At 38.5% G+C, this 18343-nt stretch overlaps 1 protein-coding gene across 13 annotated transcripts in view; it reads left to right on the top strand.

Annotated features, from left to right (window-relative positions):
* NEBL (nebulette) overlaps positions 1-18343 on the top strand; it is a 382486-nt gene that overhangs the window by 305419 nt on the left and 58724 nt on the right. For 8 of the 13 annotated variants that reach the window (XR_010922369.1, XM_067562341.1, XM_067562340.1 and 5 more), the window contains 9 exons: positions 3473-3577; positions 6874-6981; positions 8383-8493; positions 12634-12744; positions 12886-12996; positions 15067-15177; positions 15830-15940; positions 16207-16317; positions 16867-16971. The exons of 2 other annotated variants lie outside the window; for them this stretch is intronic. Coding sequence is in view for 10 of the 11 variants with exons in the window: in XM_067562341.1 (XP_067418442.1) it covers positions 3473-3577; positions 6874-6981; positions 8383-8493; positions 12634-12744; positions 12886-12996; positions 15067-15177; positions 15830-15940; positions 16207-16317; positions 16867-16971 (984 nt within the window). In the remaining variant the exon portion in view is untranslated. The remainder of the gene's footprint in view (positions 1-3472; positions 3578-6873; positions 6982-8382; positions 8494-12633; positions 12745-12885; positions 12997-15066; positions 15178-15829; positions 15941-16206; positions 16318-16866; positions 16972-18343) is intronic. 3 more of the 13 variants (XM_067562339.1, XM_067562344.1, XM_067562343.1) reach the window with 3 other exon arrangements.

Below are 18343 nucleotides of genomic sequence, written 5' to 3'. Positions count from 1 at the left end.
GTTACAAATAATAGACTACAAGAAACTGATTTTAAACAGGAATTAAACTGACACTTTCAAGTCACTTTCACAGTATTGCCAACCACAGATGTTCAAAAATCATGAGTCAGGCGCACCAAAAATCATAAATTGGCTTAAAAATCATGAGATTATGTAAAAATAATAGATTTGGAGTTTTTATTTGCATTCTGTTTTTTGAGCCATTAGGGTGCACTGGGAACACATTTTGAAGATTTCTCTATGGTCATGAGGGATAGAAACTTCCATTTTTTTTAAGATTGAAGGCTGAAATAATTATATATTATATATTATATAATTATATATCCACTTGACTAATTGTCATGACTCATGATGAAATCATGAAAGTTGGCAACACTGCTTCTGTTTAAAGGCCAGTTACTTTTCAAAAGGCTCTTAAACACAACACTACAGTGATTGAATTACAGTTCTCACAGGAGAATATTTAAAACCAAACACCAAGAAAATTCCACATTTTAAAGTTGAGAAAAAAATTGAGTTTTCTGAGGTATATCAGGACCACTGCAGGCAGGAAAAGATAATGAATAGGCAGAGCAGCTCTGGGCAGCTCTTCCTCTTGAAAAAAAGTTGGAGGTTCAAATCTTCCAGTCCTTATTCAAGTAAAACTTCTCTCTCCATCAGCACGTCCACTCATAGATACTAACATGTGCTCAATAATTATACACTTCATACTTAAATATCTGAGCCATCTTATCCAGGGCTACACATTTTATATGCATTGGCCCAGGGACTACATTTTCTTGCATGTTCCCAGTAGTGCTGAGCACACAGATGGTGCCCAGTGAATAATACAAGTCAAGACAATAGTTGTTGACTTTATGGACTCTGTGGATGCAATTTCTGTTCTTTATTCTGGAATTGGCCTGAATATAACTGAAACCGCCCCCTCCCCCCATTCCTGTTTCACAGGCTCATGTAAGACTTCAAGAGCCTTAATTTAATTACCAGCCCTTTCTCATCTTAATCCCTCTGCCTCTATTAGTAAACAAAATACTGACTCCCTGCCCCAGGGACACAAGCTGGGAACAGCATACTCACATTCCACACTCAGGCTGTTCTGAAGTGCCTGTGCCTGCGGCTAGGACATAGGCCTCCATCAAACCTCCTGTAGGAAACTCAAGGCAGGGCTGGAGTCCCCCCTTACAGCCCCCAAATGGCACCCCTGTTCCTTTGCCCAAACAGTGGTTCGTTCCTACATCATTTTCATCTCTAGAACTAGAGACATTTTGTGGTCTCCCTAAACGTTAACTCTCTGGAATATGCATTGTCCAAAATCTGGTCATTTGTCTTGGCTGTGATCAGAAATAAGAACACTTCATACCCATCTTCTGAGGTCTTCACTAGTTATTTGTCAAGTACGATATATTTTAGGGTATGTCTCCACTACTGCACACTTCTTAAAGTGGCGTACATACAGTACATTCCCCCCAGCACAGGTATAAATTGCAGTGTAGATGATGAGGTATTGCGCAGGTGAGTAGAATAAAAACACGCCTGAACCCTGTGGATCTGTTCCCTATATGATTCTCTACATGCCCAAGCAGCACCTCTCCCATCCATCCCTTTCCCTGCAGCGGGGAGCTGCTGGAGTCTGTCTGAGGCAGTGGGGAAAGGCTCTGGCAGAGGAAAAGCTCCACTGCCAGAACTTTTCCCCACTGCCTACTCCCTGCCAGAGCTTTTCACTGATGTGTGTAGCTACACATACCCTGTCTGCCACTGTAAGTGTTGTGCAGTGTAGATGTGCCTTTAGTCTTCAAAATCCTTCATGGTCTTGATCTTCACCCTGCTCCTGGCTCTCTGACTTATTCTCCAGCTTTTCCCTATACTTCTCAAATACTATCTTTTCTGTGTTCCTCCTCCCTGTCTCTCCATAGTGAACAGCAAATCCTTCTTCCAGTCTACTTCACTATATGGAAGAGTCTTTCTGTCTCCACTGGTTTCAAGATCCATTTCTTCTACCCTACCTACAGTATGACATACTGACCACTGTGGGAAAAGCAATTACTGAGCCTTTCTGTTTCCACATGGTCCACATTTCTTCCTTGAAATGTGTCTTTCTGTTCCACCTTACCCTGATGTTTCCACACCTGCCACCTGTGTGATACATTGTAACCTACAAGGTGTATTGTACTGTGTGTTTTGATTATGATTTTCTGCAAATAATTATTTGTATGAACAACTTTACAAAAATATATTAACAGTATTTTACAGCAAAGATGTTATTTATTCTAGTGTTTTGTGAGGATAGTTTATAACATTTAGAGGGAAATCCAGAAATGTGCATATGTGCACAAATACACAGTTGCAGATTTTGTGAAATACATGTCACTACATACTTGATTTCAGATGAGAAATGAGATTGAAGGGTGAAGATCTACTCACAGATTCTTTATATATTTATTGTGTATTATTTGAGCTCTAGATTTAAATTTTCACATACAGCTACATTTTCACATACAGCCAATATTGAAATTTAGCAGCTTTTATATTGGCTTCATTTGTTCTAATTGTAAAAGGTCTTTGAGATTTCTAACTGATCAAATACTGAATAAATGGAATTTAGATTATGTAGCTTCATTTTTATACAACTTTTTGGGTTGAGTTGAATATTTTCTGTTTATTTTGAAGGCGTTTCTGAAGAATACAAATTCAAATGTATAAAGTGCTGTGTACATATTTGAAGGGATATAATTTACCAAGACGAAAGAGTTCTCTTGCATTATGTACTCAGTGTTTTATTTTATTTGTACTTACATCTTGTAAGCATCAATCAACAGATAACATGGATAAGTTAATAGACCTAAGATTTTCTATTTTTAGCAATGCAGATTAATTTCAAATTAGCTTAGTTATTTGAAAGAGTTAAGTTGGACAAGTAAAGGATTTAGGAGTCCAGTTCTGTGTCTGAAATTTAGTATAGTAAGAATAATTTAACCTATCTCAATTGCTTTTCTAAATTACTTTTTATTTTGTTTTAATTTTATTACTTGAGGAATGGACTTAAAATATCTAGTTTCTGAAAATATGTTTTTTTTGGTTACCATAAAATAATGTGTAAATGTTATGTGACATTTATATTTATTTCCACAAGGAGGCAAACAGACACCATCAAATATGCTTTATTGCCCTTTGAGCTTAAATAATATTATTTATTTTTCACAAGCAAAAAACTTTAATATTTCTATAAATAAGACAGGTATTTTAAAAAAAACTTTTGTGAACCTTGTGGCTGTTTTTTACCGTTGTTTTCATTCTACACATGTTAAATCCTGCCCCACAAATTGAGATATTTTTAATCGGTTAAGATTCAGTACTAGAGTTTCTGATTTGTGGGAATGAAAGGTACTTTGTTATGTTGTTTCTCTTATGCTTCTTTACATTGAAACCAGTCAATTTTATATATAAAAATACACTTGGGAATTCTTTGTTTCAGTATGAATACAAGAAACTGTTTGAAAAAAGCAAAGGGCACTATAATTTTGCTCTGGATACAACTGAACAGATGCACCACAAAGAAAATGCTGTGCTCCAAAGTCAGGTATACACAAATTGTAAATGAATCTTATGAAGCAACAAATGCAGCTTTCTTACAGTAACAAAGTTATGCACACATCCCATGACAAATTACAGTGATGTGAAATACATATAAAGTGACTACGGTTGCACGTGGGAGCAGCCGAGTGTCTACATGTTGAATGTTGCAGGAGTGGGGCCTAATACCATACAAAGACAGGAAAGAGAGCTTTTAAAACTTTTATTAAATTCAGATACTGCTGCACTGTTAAAAAAAGATCATGAAATTAAAATATCAACCACCCTGAATGTAACATTTTGATTTTTAACTCTTTTAGTTCCACAGCAGATAAAACCTTCAGTGTCTAGGTTTGTAATTTTTCCATATCTCTCTCTGATTCAAGGAAGATAAGGCCATTGCAGAGAAACTAAATGAATTCTTTGCCTCTGTCTTCACAGCTGAGGATGTGAGGAAGATTCTCAGACCTGAGTCATTCTTTTTAGGTGACAAATCTGAGGAATTGCAGTGGCATACTCAGAGACTCTGGTGCCCAGATGCCAACCCTTACATTTGCATCCTTCCACACTCCCGTGGTGGCAGTGCCCCAGAAGGAGGATAAGGGGGTTCTGCAGGCCCGTTTCCTGCTCTCCCCCACTCCCCCCTCGCTGTGGGGGCAGCGGGGAGTGGGAGTGACGGGGCAGATGCCACCGAGCCACTTGGCAGTGGGGGTGGGGGGAAGCATAACGGGCAGTGCCCTGGAGCCCTGCCTTTGGCTGCCTGGCCCTTGAAGGCTCCCTCCTTGCACCCGGGAGAACCTCGGCCACCAGCAAGCCTGTGCTGCGGTCTGCGTGGCCGCTGGGGATGTTAAAGCCCGGCAGCCCCTGGCTGCCTGCAACAGCGAGCAGGGGGTGGTTCCTCCTCTGAGGGCCTGGCTGGCAGCCCCCCAGGCCAGTGCCTGGGGGCATCGCCCTCCCCCCTCAGTACGCCACTGAGGAACTGTCCCAGATTGAGGTGGCATTAGAGGTGGTTTTGGAACAAATTAATAAATTAAACAGAAATAAGTCACCTTGATCAGATGGTATTCACCCAAGAGTCCTGAAGGAACTCAGATGTGAAATGGCAGAACTATAACTATGGTATGTAACTTGTAATTTAAATCAGCTTCTGTACTAGATGACTGGAGGATAGCTAAATTTGCAAATTTAAAAAAAGGCTCCAGAGGCAATCCCAGCAATTGCAGGCTGGTAAGCCTAACTTCAGTGTCAGGCAAATTGGTTGAAACTGTAATAAAGAATTACCAGAAACATAGATGAACACAATTTGTTGGGGAAGAGTCAACATGGTTTTTGTAAAGAAACATCATGCCTCACCAATCTACTAGGATTCTTTGAGGGGGTCAACAAGCATGTGGACAAGGGTGATCCAATGGCTATAGTGTACTTAGATTTTCATAAAGCATTTGACAAAGTCCCTCCCCCAAGGGTCTTAAGCAAAGTAAGCTGTCATGGGATAAGAGGGAAGATCCTCTCCTCGATCTGTAACTGGTTAAAAGAAAGGAAATAAAGGGTAGGACTAAATGGTCAGTTTTCAGAATAGAGAGAGGTAAATAGTGTTTTCCCCCAGGGAAACACAGTACTTCTCAACATATTCATAAATGATCTGGAAAAAGGGGTAAACAGTGAGGTGGCAAATTTTGCAAATGATACAAAACTTCTGAAGATAGTTAAGTTCAAAACAGATTTAGAAGAGTTACAAAAGGATCTTACAAAACTGGGTGAGTGGGCAACAAAATGGCAAATGAAATTCAATGTTGATAAGTGCAAAGTAATGCTCATTGGAAAATATAATCCCAACTATACATATAAAATGATGGGGTCTAAATTAGCTGTTACCACTTGGAGTCATTGTGGATAGTTCTCTGAAAACATCTGCTCAATGTGCAGTGCAGTCAAGAAAGCTAACAGAATGTTGAGAATTATTGGGAAGGGGATAGATGGTGGGACAGAAAATATCATGTTGCTTTTATGTAGATGCATGCTACATCCATATCTTGAATGCTGTGTGCAGATCTTGTCACCCCATCTCAAAAAAATATATTGGAAAAGGTACAGAAAAGGGCAACAAAAATGTTTGGGGTTGTGGAGCTGCTTCCATATGAGGAGAGATTGGAAAAGAGACAACGGGGGGGAGATGACGGTGGTTGGTGGGGTCGTGACTGGTGTGGAGAAAGTGAATGGGGAGGTGTTTTCTCCTTCTCATGTCACAAGAGCTAAGGTTCAGCAGATGAAGTTAGTGGGCAGCAAGTTTGGACCATACGGGGGGAGGTATTACTTCACACAATGCTTAGTGTACCTGTGGAGCTCTTTACCAGAGGACGTTGTGAAGGCCAGGACTACAGGGTTCAAAAAAGAACTAAATAAGTTCATGGAGGATGGGTCCATCAATGGCTGGGATGGACAGAGATTCAAAACCATGCTCTGGAGTGCCCCTGGTCTCTGTTTGCCAGCAGCTGGGAGTGGGTGACAGAGAATGGATTGCTTGGTGATTGCCTCTTCTATTCATTCCCTCTTGGGTGCCTGGCATTGGCTGTTGTCAGAGGACAAGATGCTGGGCTGGATGGACATTGGTTTGACCCAGTAAGGCCATTCTTATGTTATTATGATTAAGATGAATAACATAAATGCACGTAGCCATACATGAGCCTTGTCAATAAATCTGAATTGTACTTGTAATTGAGGAGAATTAATGAATTTACAAGGATCATCAAATCTTCAAGATCCGAATCTGAAAGATGTCTACTTCCTTGGTGCACATGTTATAACCAAAAGGCATTTTGCAATGTCCTCAGAGTTATGTCCATCAATATTTTTTGTAACACGTTTTAGGGCCAAATTCAGGTTGCCTATACTGCCTAAACACATGCAAGAAGAGAGGGAGCTGAGGGTGGACATGAAATTGAATGTAGGACCAGTACCAGGGTCTTTAAGAATGGTAGCTGGGGAGCCAGAGAGGAAAGTGCCTGTGGGAAGTCCTATTAGTTTACAGGATACAGCTGATGTCACTCATTTCTGGTGTCCTCTAAATCCACTGGTCCTGAGTTCTAGAGCACTGGGGCAAGGGCATATGGTATAGCAGAAAACCTTCCCTGGTTTGGCTGCCCCACTCAGCCCACAGAAAGCTTGGCAAAAACATCCAAGTCAATAGCTCTGAGAGGGAGTTTGGCTAGGACAGAATTTTCTTACTCCATCCCAAGCAAACAATCATCACATTTTGTCATCTACTATAGTTGTGGAGAATATTTATTTATTTTATTTTCTTAGGTTAAATACAAAGAGGATTATGAAAAATCAAAAGGCAAGTCAATGCTGGAGTTCGTGGATACGCCAATTTATCAAGTTTCAAAGGAAGTTCAAAAGATTCAAAGTGAGGTTGGTGGAATACATGTTTGATTTGGCTTAATAGGTCATAAAATGTAGAAAGGGACCAAAACCTGAACTGTGAATCTTGATCCCTTTAAACTGTGGGTGGTGTGGATTCTAATCGTCAAATACAAACCCATATCTATGATTAGGTTGCAGGTTGGATCCAAAAGTGGAAGAGACGTATTTTCTGGTTACAGTTTAGATTGAACCAAAATTTTACAGGAACGGTTTGCAGGATTGTGATGTTATTGAACTTTGAAACCTAACTTTGTTTGGTCTTGAAACCCAAACCCTGAACGTAATCCACATCTGAATACCACCTCCCCAGCCTATCTTTAATTATATCCAATGCTGATGCAATTGTTGTAACAGCCTTTGAATAGGTGGTAAAATTGAGCAGAGCCTATACTAGGTCAATGGGACCCTAGGCAATTTACTTTTTTTTCTCCTTCCTTTCTGAAACAGAAATCTTGGTCTTTCATCTTTTTCCTTTTCTAATCTTTACCTGGGTAACCTCTTCATTTAATTTCCCTTCTTCTCTTTTCTGTATGTAGTGAGTGTTGGTTTACCTGTCGGTATATAGAGTGTGGGTGGGGATAGTAATGGTCTACTCATACTGAAAAAATAGAGGAAAGGTGGGCAGGGTAAGTGTGTTTATGGTTTATAAATTGAGGGTGAGTAGAATTAAGGTTGGTGTTTGTACTTTAAATGCCAGTTTCTTGGCTTTCCTGATGTTAGAAGATTTTTATCTTATTTTATGAATGTAGTTTTAAAGAAAAATATACTATCTTAATTCTTTCTTAACAAATTACTTTGTCCATATGCATCTTCTCTGCTCTGTCCTGCCTGCTTCCAAAACACTCCTTTATACATATTACATACATGTTACTGCCCTAGCCAAATCACTTCACTAGCTTTTACTCCTTCTTCTGCATCAAATTCCTTGTCCTTGTCCACATGTTCAAGAGTCCTGCACAGTTTCAGGCCTGTTTACCTTTCCGGTCTCATTTGGTGCAACTCCCCTCCAGTCTGGACACCTCTCATTGGTAGTGGTCTCTCACATTTTTCTTCATACCTGCTTCAGTCAAGTCCAGTTGACTCTCTCCTGTTTCTTGTTCACCAGTCAAAACCCCCTTGCCATTGTCCAATTCCTCCTCAAAATGCATTTCTTCCATGAGGCCATTCAGTGCTAACCCAATAAGTAATAGATATCTAAATAAACATCTTTGTTTAAAAAACCTCCCACCCTAATACTGTCTACTTCGCTTGACCACTAACCTACAGAGTGTCTGATTTTAGTTTGAATTTGCAGTGTGTGTCTAATTTAGAATGTACTCTCAGCAATATGTCTATATATTCATGTGAATATAACGGCATACATCAGTAAATGTTGGTCTGTTTCAACAGAAAGTGTATCGCAAAGATTTTGAAGAAAGGGTTAAGGGAAAGGCGTCCCTGGATTTAGACAAGACTCCAGAATTCTTGCATGTACAACATGTCACCAGTCTTCTGAAAGGGGTAAAGTAGGAGTTTTTTGTTTCTTTGTTACACTGAAAATGGGCAATAGACTAGCTGCCAATTATTGAGTCACGAACAATTTATGTTCATGTTTAGCTGAATAAGAACATGACTTCATCCAGAATCTCTGAGTGCTGTTGACTTACGAAAACTCCCACCTCCCAGCACACTTCAGTTTTGGTTTCCACACTATTTTATATCTGACCAATTTAGATTATTGCAACATGTAATTATTATATTTTGGAGATAGTGCTCTCAACAGTATGAATACTTTCTAAAGAATCCTGTATGAGCATCCAAAAAATAAAAATTCTAACATACCAGAGCCATGAAACTGAGTGTTAAATGTAAGCAGGGTATGAATGAGCTCCCCCCTTACATCTAGGGATGAACAGGGGGAAAAGATTTTCGAAGCAGACCCTGTTTGTATAGACTATTATTGTATGAGTAAAGGGCAGCAGAGCTGTTCTTGGCGTGCCATGATTGCGTGGGGGAGGGGGAAAGTCACCCTAAACATGAGCCTCACTTGCTAAGCAGAGGGTAAGGATGCCAAATACCAATGACGATGACCGTGGCTGAGGACAGGTATTTTTGCCTGGTGTGTGAACTTTGCCTGAAGAGTCCTAGATACCATTTGATCTGTCCTTCTCCAGTGTTTAAAGACAAAGTTGAGTAGACTCAATTGAGTGTCCTTGTTTCTGGTTGGTGATTCTTGGAGCTGACATCACTGCTGAGCAGGTCTAAGGGCTAAGTCTTAGATGCTGTGTGGGAACAGTGTTGAAGTGAAAGACAACACAGAAACTGCACTGGTGGTCAGGTTCCCTACTACCTGCTGAAATCACTGAGAGTTGCATTAAGTGGTAGAACCTCAGAACATGACGTCGCAGAGAGTAGCAGCAGAGAGACGGTGGTCAGCGGTGGCAGAGAGATGGTGGCAGTTGAGAGCCAGTTGCTGAGGGGGTGGCAGCAGAGGCATTGATTAACACCCACCGCCTCTGAAGTGGAAGGTGAACCCCTGAGAATGCACCCCTGAACTTTGGGCCCTCACTAACCAAGGACAGCCAACTGTGAGTGGGCAGCAGCGGGAAAGGGGGCTGGTGTGTAAAGGAACATTCATTTCTTGGACTTTCACACTGCAGGGTGAGAAACTGAGTCATAGGACACTGCCCAACACATTGTGGATGGGTGTTTGCCTATGGCCACATACTTTTGAATTGTGATTGTGATGTTTTCCCATATTAAGGTTGGGTCCCCTTTTCTCTTTTAATATCAATGCTTGCAAGAAGGAAAGTGTTGCCTCTTAGAGGTGCCCAGGGCTAGTGTTTAGTTTTCCCAGATTACTGAGTGGGGGCTCAAGCCAGTTCTATTTTCTATTGTTAAGAGGAGCCCCTCTTGTTGCTTCCGACTCCTAAATGAATTAGATCAGACTCTAGAAAGAGGGGTGCTGGCCAGGTATTCTTCATGAAGGCTCCAGGTCTCTGGAATATCTTCCCCTTATCATCTGAAATAGCCTAATCTGGTGACCTTCAAAGCATGCTACAAAAACCATCTCTCTGATAGGATTTTAGAGAAGGCTGAAAAGAGATATTTCTCAGAATGATGAAGGGGTGAAAAGGAGCATTTTTGTAGATGACAGGCTGGCAGAATTTTCTCTTGAATAATTGTTTTAATGCTGTTGAAATTCTGCTCCAGTTTTAATTATGCATTAGGGCACTGTCCTAGCTTTGTATAGCCGGCTTTTTAATGTTACTTAAATCAAAATAATTGTTACATTCAATGCATATGAAGGAGCAAAGTACAGAAAATGAAATTCATAAGATAGGTCTGACCAGTAAATGACATGGTCTCCGTTATGCATTTCTTATGAGAAGTTGCCCAGTCATTGTCCTTATCACAGCTGTTGCTTTAATATTTGTCTGACTTTCTTCATGTACCATTGTTGAAACATTAATACATTATAGTAAATTAAATCTTCACTCTCAAATAGAAGATTTCTTCTGATATGTTGTAGAAATAACGGTTTAGGATACCCATAAAACGATTTTTGATGTGGATGCGGTAACATTTTTTTTCACTGCTCAAAATCCTTCTACCAATAGTCCCTTCTCTTGTATTATTAGACAGCTTTGTTTTCATATCAGGACAGAGTATTAATTTGGATGAATTCCATATATTGAACATATTCATTTGACCAGATTCAGCAATGTATCAGTATTTTAAATTTCACTTATATAAAATATCCATATTTACGAAAAAAAATGGTCAAATCTGTCCAATATCATCCACATAAATTTGGATTATAGCATAAAGGTGTTTACATTTGCCATATTAAGAATTAACATTTCTATTCTTGTCCACTTAAGCAGAATTGAAGATGCCAAAATTAAAAACATTTTCACCCTTTTATTTCTGAAGTTTCCTGCTTTGATTTTTTTTAGGTAACTGAATAAGTGCATCCTAGATTTTCTATGGATAAAGATACAGTCTTATTTATCTAAAAAGTTTCTTAAGAAATCCTGGTCTAAGATAGTCTGGTGTTGTCAGATAATATTCCTTTGCTGTTCATGTCCTGGTAAAATGTTTTCCTCCCAGCAAGTCAAATGCTACTTGAGCATGGTTCAAGATACAGCTTGCTTTGGCAGCACCATTTTGTGCACTTAAGACACTCCCGTACTTACTATGTCTGCCTGTTCCCCAAGGAAATGTCAGTTTGCATTTTTCCTTAATGGAGTGCATTAAATGATTTCCTATCTCTCACCTCTTTAACTCACCCCTCACCACCAAAGGAATAATCCTTTGTTTGTCAAAGGGAAGGCGAATATGAGCATTAAAGCAACATTTATTCATGAGTTTAGTATGTTGAGTTCCAGATAATTTGATCCCCATATTATCAAAATTCTATTATAAAAAAATAAAAAATAAAATAAGCCAAATTATTAACATTTGTTTGTCAAGATGTACATTCAGGATATGTGACTTAGTTGTGTTGGAAGGGTTCTTATTATTCTTTAAGGAAGCACCATGTTTTAGGCAAGTAAGAGAAATCAAAGTTACTTCATTTCTTAAAAAGGCAATAAAACAATGTGTTTGCTCAGTTATATCCCTTCTGCTGGCTTCTCCTTGTGGAGAGCACTCAGCAGAAATTACATCCATTACTACCTGCTTTCTGTAGAATCACAATTTCTCAGAGAGAGAGAATTTAATTATTCCCCATATTAATGGGAGGATCTTCCTGATTATCATAGATGATCCTGATAATTTACTGACGTTTAAGAGAAGCTTCTTTAATGATAGGTGTATCCTCTTTTGTTTGAGAAAAATGGGCTAATAAAAGGACAAAGGATTTTACTAAATTCTGTGAATTTCAGTAAATGAAGGAAAGCTTTAATTTATTATTTAAGAAACCAGTTGACAGAGTAATTAAAAACCTTAAATTTGGATTAAACTATCTATTTGCTGCACTGTCATCAATTTACATCACCCATCCAGGAATACAGTAGAGGATGAGAACCAGCTGGCCACAGCCACCTCCACTATGTTTTTAATATTACATATTACTTGAATACTATGGTGATAGCAGTTGCTAAATGTTGATAGATACTATCTCAGTGCTGTGTGTGATGGAAATTGAAGTTACAAAGTGGGAGTATTGTTCCTGGAACATAATTTATCAACTAGGCAGGTTACCAGCTATTACTATAGTTATTTAGGGCATCTATCCTAACAGTGATGCCATTAGTAGAATGTAGGTGAAAGTGTAGCTTGCTACCCATCAATCTACAAAAGATGTGCCATCCACAGGAAAGTCCACGAAGCAAAGGCTATTGCAATTAATTCGTATGAAGATCTACTATCCAAGGCCCCTAAGCAGATTAGGTAGTACTGTATAGGAGTGGACGTTTTTCAAGAGCACAGCAGCAAAATACAAGGCTAAATTTAAAACCTTTTCACTTTTGGTGCATCATACCTTTTGATTTGATAATTTCCAATTCTGTTTTAACTATGATAAATGTATTTCAGCTAATTCATATTTCATAGAGAATTTCAAAGAAATCCTTCAAATACTGAATACGAAGGGATTCCTTTTCAAGATCTTGCACAGAACTTAAAGTGGAGATTTTTTTTTTTTTTTTTTTTTAGAAAGAGTATAGAAAAGATTTGGAAGAAGGGATGAAAGGAAAAGGACTGACAGTGTTTGAAGATACGCCAGATTTGATTAGAGTGAAAAACGCAGCTCAGATACTAAATGAGGTATGTTTTGCTAGTGAAGGTTGTTGATGTAATAGAAAGTTCACTCTTTACAGTGCACCCTCTGGAAAATATTCTAAGTTTTTACATAATTTAAATGGAATTATTGTATGTTTTGAAATTGGTGCAACCTGTATTTTGCAGAAAGAATATAGAAAAGATCTGGAAAATGAAATAAAGGGGAAAGGAATGACACTTATTCCGGATATTCCTGACATTCAGAGAGCGAAAAGAGCATCTGAAATCATTAGCGAGGTCAGTAAATAAAGCATTTAGATATAGTGGGTTTTTTTTTTTTGGTTTTTTGTTTTTTTCAGTTTATTGGTTGCTTTCAGTTAGTGAAAACAGTAAAAGGCATTAATTGTACTCACAGCTCTAGTGGAAAGAAAGCTGAATATGGTTTAATGGGCTTTTAAAGAATCATTTGCTGAAGATTTAAAAAAAAATCTTTTATATTAAACATTTTGAGGATTTTTGGAAATGGATATTGGTGCGTATTGTCAAACATGTTGCAACTTTCATTTATATAAATGATTAAATCTATATTTGTGAAAGCTACTTCCCAAATGCAAAGCTGTTGCCGAAGGACTATTCTTTCTTGGACCCTGAGCCTGCAATTTATTCTATGTTCATAGATGGGTGTGCAGGGGTCCACCTGCACAGAACATGTTTCAGGATCTTGGCCTTAGTGCTTACAAAGGTGGCCCAAGTTCACATGGCATTTCCCTAACACCAAATCCTGGGCTTCACAGTGGATCACATAAACTTAAATTCACTTGAAGCCCTGCTTCTGTTGAAGGTCTTCTGGGAAATGGAACATCTCTTGTGACCAGAGTGAATGTTGGTGCATAGTGCCTGCCCTTCCTGCTTCAAGTTAATGAGGATACACATATCATAACACCCAATACTGTCCTTCCCTCAGGGTATGTACACACTGACAGCAGCAAATTCACTGCTGTCAGATCAATCTATCCAGATCGATTGCGCGGCAATGAAGACCCGTTCAATCGATCTGGAAGTCAGTTCAATTAAACCACCTCCTCAAAAGGTGTAGCGCTGCGTCGACGGGACTGCATTTCCCGTCGGCACAGTGTAGTGGAGATGTCGCGCAGAAGAGGATTTAGTAAGTTGACGTGAGTTACGCAACCTATGTAGAGCTACTCTACATAGCTTGCGTAACTCACGTTGACTGCCGCCGAATTTCCCAGTAAATGTGTACTAAGCCTCAATCTTTTAAAAAACGGGAAGCCAAGAAGAAACATCTCCTAGTCCATCCTTAAAAGGAGAGGAAAAGTAATCGGACCACCTTTCACAGGTGATTTTGTCCTTTCTGAAAAAAAGCATGGGGTGGGAGGTGGGGTGGATCACCCCTAGGCTGATCAATTTCTTCCACTGAAAAAGGGATCAAGAAGTGAAAGCCTTTTAGCCCAGGCTCTTGGTGCCCTACAATGTAAGAGATGGACTCTTTTTAATGAATAGGAAGATAAACCTAATTGTCATATAACCTGTAAGAAAAATTTCATGTGTCTAAGGATAGGAAAGAAAAAGAGCAAGAAAATATATTTATTTATTTTTGTGGTGGCTATATATTCAGGAGATAGAAGAATGCCAATGGCAGTAGCATAAATAGGAATATCTGAGAACGTAACTTCTTTGCTTCTTTTACCAAAGAGTAGAGCTAAAACCAATGTATGCAGTGTCTCAATATTTTAATTCCATTTGTTTATAAATGAGGGATGTGTATTCTTTGGGTGTGAGATGAATATGAAATATTCATTTCCATTCATTATTGTCAGATATTTATAATTTATAGAACTGAAAACCAAACATCGTGTATAAATATTGCTATTTGTCTAATGGGTGTGGTTCAGCAAAGACCTTATGTTAAAGATAAATTAGAATTTAGTAAATTAGAACTTTCTTGCCCCAAGACCTCACTGGAAACACCTCTGTACCTCATTAGATTTCTACCCATAGACCTTTCATAAATAAAATATTTTCTTAAATGCAGATTCTGCTTTTATGGGGCAGATACCACACACAGCTTGTTACATTACGTTCCACAGAGTTTTAAAAAATTCTCTAGAACATAGTCACTGCTACTCATATGGCATGATTTTCAAACCATATTTTTGTGGGCACAGTTTTGAACCATGTAGTGAAATAACTTCCAAAGTTTTGCTCCTACAGTTTGTTCATACGTTTTCCTGGTAGTTCATTTCAGGCTTACAGTTGTGCCTACAAAAATGGAGATCTTGTCTGAAAATCTGGCCCAAAACTATGTGGTTATAGTACATCTGATTGTTTGAAACCTTATTTTCACAGAAAGAATACAAGAAAGACCTGGAGACTGAAATTAAAGGGAGGGGCATGCAGGTGGGCACAGATACCCCTGAGATACAACGGGCCAAGAAAGCTTCTGAAATTGCAAGCCAGGTTAATACAATATTTGGTGAAAGCTTTTAATTCAACAGAATATAATACCTTCATTAAGAATTCTGCTTGGTTACAAATGAATACAGCAATACATCAAATATGTTAGATTTAACAAAATTCAAAATTCATGAGGTGGTTAGAGTTTGGTATGACACATTCCAACTCCTAGGAAAAGAAAAAGTTGCATTACTTATTAACATCATTAGCACCATGATCAGGAGCTGCAGCTGCTACCTTTTCTAGATTTTGTGTTTTAAAATAGGGTGCTGCTTGTTTGGCTAAGACTAAATGATAAATGAATGCAGAGTTAGAGAAAATGCTCAAGGCCCTGCAGCCTTGATCTTATACAGTCAGAGGAAGTGATTCAGATCTACGCAGGCCTCCAATCAGGAGTGTGAAAATGGAAGAGATAGTCTGAGATAAAAGGCTGCATGAAATTTTAGATAACTGTATTCTTAAAAGAATGTTTTAAGCTGGCAACAAGTGTAGTATAGATATTCTCTAGGTAGACCCCACAGAGCTAATGCTATTAATATAAAAGCCATTTGATGTTATAAGGATGCTGTTCAGGGAAGGCACACAGATTAAAGCAGGGTCCATATAACACTTTGGCTGTTGTACATCTAAGTATTGCCAATCTTATTCTTCACAGAAAGTATACAAGAAAGATCTAGAGACTGAAATTAAAGGGAAGGGAATGCAAGTGGGCACAGACACCCCTGAGATACAACGAGCCAAGAAAGCTTCTAAAATTGCAAGCCAGGTAAGTACAGAATGGAATATATATGTTATATTTAAAGTAAAATACAATCAGCCTTATATAGAAAGTCATATTGAAAGTTGACTGAACTAAACATAGCTTGCAAAAAACCAAGATTATACAAAGTTATAGCCTGTTATTTGGAATCCAGTGAGTGTTACAAGAATGGCTCTGAAGATAACACACAAATTACAGCAGCTGCAGAACCTGCACTAAAGTTTGAGTACTGTAGATAGATCTCAAGCTTATTAAAGTTATGGTTTTTGCAGAAAGAATACAAGAAAGATCTGGAGACTGAAATTAAAGGGAAGGGGATGCAAGTCGGCACAGATACACCTGAGATTCAACGGGCCAAAAGAGCTTCTGAAATTGCAAGCCAGGTGAGTACAGAATGAAGGTTAGTTAAGTGTTTTAATGTCTCATAAGAGTGTGTCCTAGGCACATATTATTCAGTGTATGCTAAATTACCTCTGATTAATTAGAGGAATCCATATTAATGTTAAATATATTTACATGTGGAAGCTACATGTGGAACTAAAGTTTTAGGGCCTGGTTTTCATTCATGCTACCTGTGCCAATGGCATTAGCCTGGGTATTTCACCTCCCTGAGAGGTGGTAGCTATGTCAACAGGAAAATTCTCCTGTCCACCTAGAGCTGCCTACACTGGGTGGTTAGGTCAGTAATTGCGTCGCTCAAAGGTGTGGATTTTTCACATCCCCTAAGTGACATCGTTATACTGACCTAATTTCCTAGAGTAGACTAAGCCTAAAGCTCCTACACCACTCTACCAGTGTGAAGGGGTCATTAATTGGAACTAAATTGTTTACAACCATTTTAACACCACTACATTCCCAGAGTGAATACACATTTGGGATGTTTTAATCCATAATGAGAGATGACAATCACATGTTAAAATGGTATTTTTCAGAAAATGTACAAAGATGAAGCAGGGAAGATGCTCTGTAACTATTGTACCATACCAGATACTCCAGAAATTGAGAGGATTAAGAATACTCAGAAAAACATCAGTTCAGTGAGTAGCAGCACTTCTTTTAGAAGTGATTTTTCAGATATGTTCAGTATGGAATGGGTTTTCTTGTGTCTTGGCATAAAATGGGAATATTCAAGTAATTGTCCTCAACCATATGCATAATTTTGCAATGGCAAAGACTGTACGACTAATTCTTTCAGAATAAAACACCTGTCTTTGCTAGGCTTGACACTAATATTTTGAATCACTAAATCACTGGTGCTACCCTCATCAAGACTCAATTATTTTTAACTGAAGAATTTTTTTAATCAAAGCCTAAGGATAGCTTTATTAAATACTGTGTATAAAAAGGAGCAGAAACCTGGAATGCACCATTATAAAGATAAGTTTTGTCATATGGTTGTGGTCTAAAACTAGAAGAAACCCTGTTACAAAATACATTTGACTTAAAAAATATTAATTCAATGGTTTTATGTTACATTGGACGAGAGAGAGATTTTTACTTTATGCTAAATCCAAGTTTTGGTTTACCGCTAAATAAATGGCTCAGATTCCTAAAATTTCCCACTTTGTTGTCTATGTATTCAGTCTTCTTCACTTTTGTATGTTCATTAGTTCTGCTGAATGTAATGTTCAATATACTTCTAACATAATAGTGATTTCCCAAAAGAGAAAATGAATACAGGGAATTTAGTTTATGTAACCAAAGACTGCCCAGTTACTGATTATACTGGCTAACTTTTTGTAAAGGTCAATAGGACTTCTGCTGGTTAATGTATTAGTTTCCCAATCCTGAGCTCAGAAAGAGCCAGTTGTCTAGAGGTAAAGGAATTCTATTAAACCTGGTATTGTAAGCTAACCTATGTTGTATTCCAACAAAATTTCAACATGTAAACAAAACTGCTTAATTTTTTAACACTATCTGATAGAGAGAATTGAAATTCCTGATTATTGCACATGGTTTTAGTTGCTCAGCTACATTTGACTTTGGAAACTGTCTGGCTGCTAAACCTTTGCTAGTGCTGTTTAGCTGTGTCACCCTGAACACTGCAGCATCAGAAGGGGAAGCAAGGGCCTCCGTGGATAAGAGAGCAGAGAGACTTCTGAGATAGGCTTGGGCCACGGTGGCTCATGTAGCATCTGCCTGTCATCTACTCCAAGGGATTGGGAATAGTCTCTTCTCTTTTCAGAGAAGGGATTTTGAAGCACTGTGTCTACTACTTTCTGATGTGATTTGCTACTGGGCCCAGCTGCTTCAGTTCTTCGCTTGCCATATTTGCTGCCTCCTTCCATTTGTTGCCTTATGTATTTGAGCACTGCTGTGCAGTGTATTATGGAGGCATGTTTCATATTATGTCTCATGTTATGATAACACAATAATGTGCAAAATTCAAACACAAAAGATAACAAAGGG

Source organism: Emydura macquarii, unplaced genomic scaffold, assembly GCF_026122565.2.
Source record: "Emydura macquarii macquarii isolate MOO-44397 ecotype Brisbane River unplaced genomic scaffold, CSIRO-AGI_Emac_v2 contig_2422, whole genome shotgun sequence".
Classification (NCBI taxonomy): domain Eukaryota; kingdom Metazoa; phylum Chordata; order Testudines; family Chelidae; genus Emydura; species Emydura macquarii.
This window is presented reverse-complemented; position numbering and strand designations above follow the sequence as displayed.